The sequence below is a fragment of the Zea mays genome, chromosome 2, assembly GCF_902167145.1.
Source record: "Zea mays cultivar B73 chromosome 2, Zm-B73-REFERENCE-NAM-5.0, whole genome shotgun sequence".
Classification (NCBI taxonomy): domain Eukaryota; kingdom Viridiplantae; phylum Streptophyta; class Magnoliopsida; order Poales; family Poaceae; genus Zea; species Zea mays.
In genome coordinates this window covers 175,678,606-175,687,417 of record NC_050097.1, presented here as the reverse complement: position 1 = coordinate 175,687,417, position 8,812 = coordinate 175,678,606, and the positions used below count along the sequence as shown (strand labels likewise).

The following is an 8,812-nucleotide window of genomic DNA, read 5'->3' as shown; positions in this document are numbered from 1 at the left end:
TCAATAGATCCAAGGTTCGATCCCTAGGCAACCACGGTTTGATTTTTTTTTCTGCGCGCGGAAAACTGGTGTGCGGGATTGGACGGCTCGGAAAACTGGTGTGCGGGATTGGACGGCTGAGATTGTAGAACGGTAGAATGGACGACTGAGATCGCAGAATGGCAGAACACAAAAAGGCAGGCTACTATTGCTAACTTAATAAGTATAGTAGAGATATATATATAATTATAATTATTATAAAGGGCCTCTTTTATAAGTCTTGTCCTGCGCCTCCAAAATGTCAGGACCGGCACTGCTTCGAGGGCAAGCTAAGAGCATCTCCAACAACGTGACCTATAAAAATGCCTTATAATTTAAAAATAAGTAAATTTTATAGAATTTAGGGCACCAACAAAACACTCTGCTCCAACAGTAAAGCCTTAAATCTAGATTATAGGGCAGCCCACTACGGTGTAGTATATTTGAGGCACTTGAGATGGTGCCCTATAGTTTTTTGACAAAATTTGTTTAATTGAGGCACTGTTGGAGTGGTTTTTCCTGTGTAGAGCCCTATATTTCGATTTGAGGCATTAGTTTGAGGCATTATTGGAGATGCTCTAAGGAAGGCACCGCGTTCGGCCAAGTCAAGCGTTTTGCGATTTTTCTTGCGCTAGCATAGCATAGACGACGAATAGCCGCGACCGCGACGCGCAGTGCCGTCGGTTTCCTTTTTCCATTTCATCCCTCCCACTCCGTGGTCCGTGCGGCCTCCTCTGCCGGCCCGCAGCCCGCTCGGCAACCAGACGTCCAGACCTCTTTGGGCGACCGTGACTCGAGCCGTTGGAGATCCACACTTTCCTCCCTCCATCGTTTCTCGATCTCTCGACCGGGCGAGGGCGACGCCGCCCGCGCGCGCGCCATGGATGTGGAGTACGACGTGATCGTGCTGGGCACCGGGCTCAAGGAGTGCATCCTCAGCGGCCTCCTCTCTGTGGACCGCCTCAAGGTACGTTACGCTACTACGACGCCTCCATCGATCCCCTCCTCTCTCTCCCTCCGTCGTCGGCCACTTCTAATAAGATCGCGCCCTGGTGGTTATCCATTTTCCGTATGATTTTTTTTAAAACTGGCCGGGATCGAAAACTTCATTGAAATGCAAGCTCTCTTAATGAATAAAAACAAAAGGCGAGGTGACAATAATGAATCATTTTCGGCCTTTCCTCGTCACCAATTTACCGGGACAAGACACTAACACCGCCAAAATAAACTATGTCTTTCTTACTCATAAACAGTTCGGTCATCATCATAGTATTGATTGATCTGGTAAACATACATGTGACGCAGCTGGCAATATTTGCGGGCATTGTAATTATCACGGTGTCCTGACGAACGCATTAATTCGTAATTCTGCATGCATGTCATCAGGTGTTGCACATGGACAGGAATGACTACTACGGCGGAGACTCCACATCGCTCAATCTCAATCAGGTGACAATGCAAGGCTGATATGTCTGTTGGCGATATTTTGGAGTGCCTCGCCCCTCATTTCTCTGAGGTTGTGGGTAATGGCGATCCATGAGACTCGCCTGTATATATAGCAAGTTCCTGATGATAAACAATGCACATGGTTTTTTTGTCTATCTTGTTTATGAGGCGCTCTTTGGATTCTACCTGCTGTTCGTAATGATGTCCTAAACTATGCTGTAAATTAAACTGCTATTTGCAGCTCTGGAAACGGTTCAAGGGTGAAGAAACACCGCCTGCGCACATAGGAGCTAGCAGAGACTACAACGTTGATATGGTTCCAAAGGTCTGGTCTTTTCCATTTTAGTACTTTTTTTGTTTTTTGATTTCTTCAGGAAATCTACTTTCATTATTTTATTATCTGTACCAAAATATAATTCGTTTTAGACTAAATATATATTCATTAATTTACTTATGAACGTAGTTTGTATACATGTCTATATTCATCATCATTCATTTGAATGTTGACAGAAAAAAGAGGATAAAGAACTATATTTTGGAACGGAGAGAGTATATAGTATATTGGACTGAGATATCTAGGACCCAATTGCAATGATGACATGCAGTAATGCTTCTTGAGATTGGCTATAAACTTGGAACTTCTATCATAGTTATATGTGTAACTGTGGGATCTGTGATGCACTTCCATATATGTAATTATGTATTTAACCAGAACATGCTACACTTGGACGTGTTTCAATGTGGCTTCAACTCACATGATTAATTGTAGTTTATTATGCCCTGTTTGGAATCTCTACAGCTAATAGTTAATTACTAAAATTAGTTGTAGAGGTTCCAAACATCCCTGGCTAATATTTTATCTAATTGTTAGCTAACTCACAGCTAACAATTAGTTTATTAGCTGGTTCAGTCCAACTAATAATTTATTAGCTGGCTAACTATTAGCTATAGGGGTTCCAAATAGGACCTTAATCACTTAAGGCAACGACTAATATGCAAGCAACCATTAAGTGCAAGAGTGGAAGCATGTATTTTGGTCCGTTAGATTTAGATCCAACTGCAAATGCAATCTTGGTTTGTTAGTTTTTTTTATAAAGCTAGACGAGGTGATGGTGGAACGGTTTAAGTGCTAAATATGACACATAGTTGGATCTAAATTTAACGGACCAAGATTTCTTCTTGCACGCTTGCACCTAATGACTACTTGCATATTAGTCGTTGCCAACACTTAAAACATAACACTAAAAGAGTTATTATTTTAAGTTTATTAATTCAGGTCATGAAAGGTCAAACAAAAGATGTATTACGAAAATGAGCAGTGGTTGGCACCTGCTCTCCTGGTTCTCGTAGACTCTCTTTTATTTCTTAGTTGAATGATAGGGCTCCTGCCTGTTTTGTCCAAAAACATGAGCAGTGTTGGTTGGGCTGAATATCTTACCAGATTGCTTTATGAAACCACATTCTGACATATAATGTAATACAGTTACCATTTTGACCAGTTTATGATGGCAAATGGTACCTTGGTTCGTGTGCTCATTCATACTGGTGTCACCAAGTACATGTCCTTCAAAGCTGTGGATGGAAGCTATGTTTTCAACAAGGGAAAGGTTCAATCCCCTTCTTCATTCATACAAACTCCATTTTTATGAACATTTTTACCGTTTTAAGCACATTTATCTATTTTCTTGGGCTCCAGATCCACAAGGTTCCTTCTACTGACATGGAAGCTCTCAAGTCTCCCCTGATGGGATTGTTTGAGAAGCGAAGAGCTGGGAAATTCTTCCTTTATGTCCAAGATTATAAGGAAAATGACCCAAGTACTCATAAGGGTTACAACCTTACTAAACTAACGACAAAAGAACTTATCTCGTGGGTACCTATTTCACTTATATGCCTTTTTAACAATTTTTATATTTTTATAACTAGAATGAAATTGGGTATTTGCTTATACAATTTGAATTTTTAGTTCCATAGGTTCTTGGTACTTTTTTCTACTGTGGCTCCATGTTACATGGTGTTTTGGTTACCAACTTTCTCAAGTAGAAACAATGTACATAAAACCTTGTTTTATCCAAGTTATATTGGAAGTCTTCACTGATGCTATTATTGATCATCTTTTGCTAAAATGAAATATAGTTTTTGAGTGACCAAGCAAGCATAAACAGATTCTATAGTTTTATCTGTTCATTTAAAAGCAATTACTAAAGCTCCAACAGTTGTTCATTAAGGCTGCATCATGATATTCCATTTTAAGAGTTTGGGCTATAGAGAGGCCGACCAACATGTACAGTATGTCATTTAGATTCAGAAAATTATACTTATATACCCATGATCATCAGTCCGATGAATTGAGAAAGGCAAAGGAGGTGTTAGAGTATAGGCCCATGTGGCCCATGTACATCAATATATAGCTACCCATTAGGGTTAGCCTGTGCAATGAATCAGTTATCTCCAACAGGAGGCAACTTCTGTTTGCCTGTTCATATAACTTTAACCATCACAAATACCATCCTTCGATTGCATAAGTAAAGAGGCATTAGAATTCCGGTGATTCAGTTACAGGCTATGTAACTATGAACAATTCTTTATTCAGGAGCATTCTTGTGTTCTATCCCTATGTTAGTAAATTTTCTGGTCCTATCTTAATATATGATGTTATCTGTTTTTTCAGAACCTAAAAGTTCCGGTGCCCAATTAGGATTCAGTTTACTCAAACTCCTATGTTCTAATTTCTTTTTTCAGAAAATATGGTTTGGATGATAATACGATAGACTTCATTGGGCATGCAGTGGCTCTTCATAGAGATGATAGCTACTTGACAGAACCTGCAATTGACACTGTAAAACGGATGAAGGCAAGTCTTTATAGTGATATACTAAAAATATCCCAACACAATTCAAAGGTTTCTTGTAATTTTTATATTGAAAGAAACAGCTTCAAATGCAGTTGTTTTCCATAATAGTTGTGAGTGTCCTCTAGTAGTCTGTTGTGTAGGCTCACCGAGCCAAGCGGTTCTTTGGCTTTTGGCCCTATTTTTCCATAAAAATAGGGCTGACTCTTTTTGTTCTAATAATATATGCGGCAATGCTCTTGCCACCCTTTCGACAAAAAAGAAAGAAACAATTCTATCCATAATTTCTGGGACCCTTTTCTTTCAAGTGATCTTCTTGATTGATTGTGCCCTGATCTAAGGATAGCACGATTGCCTTGTTTCTGTTTATTGTTAATGTTACTTGCATTCAAATCCGTCTTTGACATTATTTATCTAACACTATTTTAGAATATTTCAGCTTTATGCAGAATCAGTGGCTCGCTTTCAAGGAGGATCACCATATATTTATCCCTTGTATGGTTTAGGAGAACTGCCACAGGGTTTTGCAAGACTTAGCGCTGTTTATGGTGGGACCTACATGTTGAGTAAGCCAGAGTGCAAGGTACAAAATAATGTGGATTTAGCCAGGAATTTTCCACATTGTTTCTTCACTTCAGTGACTGTGGCACAGTAATTACTAAGTGAAAGAAGAGGCGACACTTCCATGTTTGGCATAAGTATGGTAGCATATTGAAATTAAGGACTTCTATGATTAAAATTATGAATTTAAAGAGTATTAACGTTTCTTACATCTTTTTTTAAAAGTGCATTATTTTGTCGAATAATATTTTACGACAATATCTTGACGAAATGGAACCTTTTGAGTAGCAGAAAACATTCATTCCACAAAATGTTTCATACTAACAATAAACAGAATGTTCATCTGCAAATATTTTTCTGTCTACACAATAATCAACTATTCATGTTCAATAAAATATTTGCAAAATTCATGTAAACAACTGCTGTGAGTTTTTATCTTATAATATTTATTTCCTCTTTCTTAATGCCATCATACGCAATTACCCTGGTATTCGAGATTTTTTTTGCTGCAGGAATTTCCTGTGTTAAGCAACACTCACATGAGTAGAAATTTTGCTGTAGGATGTTCCTGTGTTAAGCAACATTCACATGAGTAGAAATTTTGCTGCAGGAATTCATATAACTTCAAGCAAAGTGCCATTTTTTTGTATCAGACCATTATCTGCATTTTAGTATTTTACGGATTACAATCTAACATATCCCACTGCATTCAGGTCGAATTTGATGATGAAGGCAAAGTTTGTGGTGTTACCTCAGAAGGGGAGACTGCAAAATGCAAAAAGGTTGTCTGTGATCCTTCCTACCTACCTGACAAGGTAAAATCCTTACATTGTTTTTATTGTAAATGGTATATTATTATGCAAAGATGTTTCTCACATCCTCTGACTTTAGTTTCATTATTGCATTACTTTCTTAAAAACACCATACAGGCGAATCAAATCCTGTGATGATATGATTTAGACCACAGTAATCCATTTAGTCCTTTTCTTTAAAGAGTGTCTATGAGAAAACACCACTAACCTTTTAGAAATTTCAGAGGTGTTAGAAACTAATGCGATTACTGAGAGTATTTTACATGCTGCTAATGCTAAACTCTGTTACCAGGTTAAAAAAATTGGAAAAGTTTTTCGGGCAATTGCTATCATGAGCCATCCCATCCCAAATACTGCTGAATCTCACTCAGTACAGATCATATTACCACAGAAGCAACTTGGCCGCAGATCAGACATGCAAGTATTTCTTATATCATCTCCCAGATTTATCCATTATTTGCTTGTGTTTCACCTTCACATTTCTTGTGTTTCTAATGTGGGAAGCAATCTTCATGTATGCATACCAGGTATGTTTTCTGCTGTTCCTACTCTCATAATGTCGCATCAAAAGGCAAATTCATCGCATTCGTGTCAGCACAAGCGGAGACTGATAATCCAGAGAAGGAACTAAAGCCAGGGATCGATCTTCTTGGGAAGGTGGACGAGTTATTTATCGACATATATGACAGATATGAACCTACCAATGACTCATCAGCAGACAATTGTTTCATCTCAACAGTAAGCATTATCTGACACGCACCTTTGATAGAATTTTCAAATATCCTTATTTCCATTTCAATTAACTACCTTTTCAGAGTTATGATGCCACAACACACTTTGAGTCCACTGTTATGGATGTACTTTCCCTTTACACAAAGATCACCGGAAAGGTACATATATATACTTGTATTTGTCCAATTGTCTCTTGAGAACCTTTTGGCATTTAACCTCCAGGACAAAACAATTGCCTAGACCAGCCTATATCCATTTTAACTACACTAAACCAATGTGATTCGATTGGTTCTATTTCTTCTTTTTTTTAAATGAACGTAGGGAGAGTTTCCCAACCTGGAATTTTATTTCAAGAGAGTTCCATGTCAAGCCACAGTGCAATTTTTCATCTGGTTGCCTGATATAATCCTCATGCAATTTTTCTTTTCAGACTGTTGATCTCAGCGTGGATCTAAGCGCTGCTAGTGCTGCTGAAGATGATATGTGATACTTATCGTAGTGCTATGTGGCGTAGTGTGGAAAATATTTAATTAAGCTTTGCTTTGGCAACGATTATTAGGTTCACCTTTATTTTTCCAATTGTTGTTATTAGCTGTGTTGTGACCATGATTAAAGATTGCATGCTGTAAATTTGAAGGCATTTTTTTTATCAAAAGTTGTTAACGCGGTGATCCGTGTTTAGATTTTTGAAGGGTAACTACACTGGTGGTATCAAAACTAAAAAAAATTGCGTATCTAGACCCTAAACTATTGAAATACCCTAATACTAGTCAAAATCAGTGACGTCATAGTTTATTAGTTGAGGTGGCAGGTCGATTACAGAGACGAAGTGAAAAAGCTCCCGGAAACAAGAAAAAGTTTAGAAGCTCACTGTAGTGAGCTTTTGGATTTTGGCTTATGGGAGTTTGACTTTTAGGAAGTCTAAAATCTGAAGTACAGAATCTCCAAGAAACTGAAATAAACAGGCCAAAAGAAAGATTGCGGTTGAGGAATGAAAAAAATTCTCTACAGCTCGGTTGTAGAGAAGTTTGCTTACGACTTGCTTTCGATTAGAGATGGCAACATGTAAGTTTCTATTGAAGAATAGCTCTGCATCTATGTCTTCGCGTCGAAAAAGTTTCTTAGGGGAAATCTCATAAAATTAAGGGCTGTTTTGGGGCGGATCTCCACCCGGGGCTGCCTGCGCTGCAGCCCCGGTCGGCAGTCGCGGCCTAGTAGAGGCCCATCGTCGCGCGACATGACCTAGCAGAGCTTTTTGCTATTATAGTACTTATTTTAATAGGCTTCTCCCTTATGGTACCTTTAAAATAATCTTCTATGTAATAGTATTTATAATTGATATTACTCTTCAAAATAGTATTCTAACTTTTTTTAATATTTATTTTTTCCTTTCATTTTTCATCGTCTTCTAAACTCCCCGTAATGCCCCTGGTTTAATTTCTCCATTCATTGCTGTCACACCCGGGTTTCAGGGACACCAAGACCCGGGCGCGAACATAATCACCAGGTATGCTGGGACCAAGTCTCACACATATGATGAATCGTGGCACAGTATCGAATGTCATATCTTTACTATATAATAGGAGTTCTGTACAAAATAAATAAATAATTACATTATAAGGAGACAACGGTCCAGCAACCCAAAGTTGACTGGGAGACGACGACCTAGACCTCTCACGAACACATCACATCATCCTTCATACGCCTCATCCTGCGGTACTTGTTCTTGACCTGTGGGGGGTGTGAGACAGCAAGAGTGAGCTCACATACGTTCATCGCTCAACAAGTTGTGGGGAATAATGTGTATGAACTCGCCAAAGGTGGGAGCTCATGTGAAGTGTAAGGCTTACCAAAGAGGATGGTTAGAGCTGAGCAATGCTTTTAAAGTTGGTCAAAATTTTATTAGCAATTACTAAGTATAAGTAAATACCAACCCAATTAAGTAGTAGAACAAAAATAACAACATCACCTGCGATGCAATGCATATGACAAATTGAGTTTAAGTTCCATAATTTAATCATGTGAGTGTCCGAGCTGCTCATGACCGTGAGCACGGCTAGTATACCAGTTTTACACTCTGCAGAGGTTGCGCATCTTTAATCGAGCTGCTCATGACCGTGAGCACGGCTAGTATACCAGTTTTACACTCTGCAGAGGTTGCGCATCTTTACCCACAAGTCATGTTACTCATCTGCCAAGAGACGGCCAATCCCATACACCTCTACCGAGGAGGCGAGGCAGGGTAACACTACGAGGCCTTTACAAAGTTCCACTAGCTTCAGAAAACCCGCTACAGTTTATAGGAAGCTCCAATGCAGGAATCCCTCGCATGACCGTCATCGCAGCAAAATCATCCCAAGGGCCTCCCTACACTGGCCACTCCCCTACTGCC

General features: G+C 39.1%; 1 protein-coding gene across 1 annotated transcript; it reads left to right on the top strand.

Moving 5' to 3' along the window:
* Positions 1-805: 805 nt before the first annotated feature.
* On the top strand, positions 806-7,115 carry LOC100273017 (uncharacterized). Its single transcript, NM_001147467.1, has 12 exons — positions 806-985; positions 1,405-1,467; positions 1,706-1,789; positions 2,964-3,071; positions 3,161-3,333; positions 4,207-4,318; positions 4,755-4,898; positions 5,590-5,691; positions 5,981-6,105; positions 6,216-6,426; positions 6,504-6,578; positions 6,851-7,115. Exons 1-12 carry the CDS (start codon positions 899-901, stop codon positions 6,905-6,907), a joined length of 1,341 nt encoding a protein of 446 aa, NP_001140939.1. The 5' UTR covers positions 806-898; the 3' UTR covers positions 6,908-7,115.
* The last annotated feature ends 1,697 nt before the right edge of the window (positions 7,116-8,812 follow it).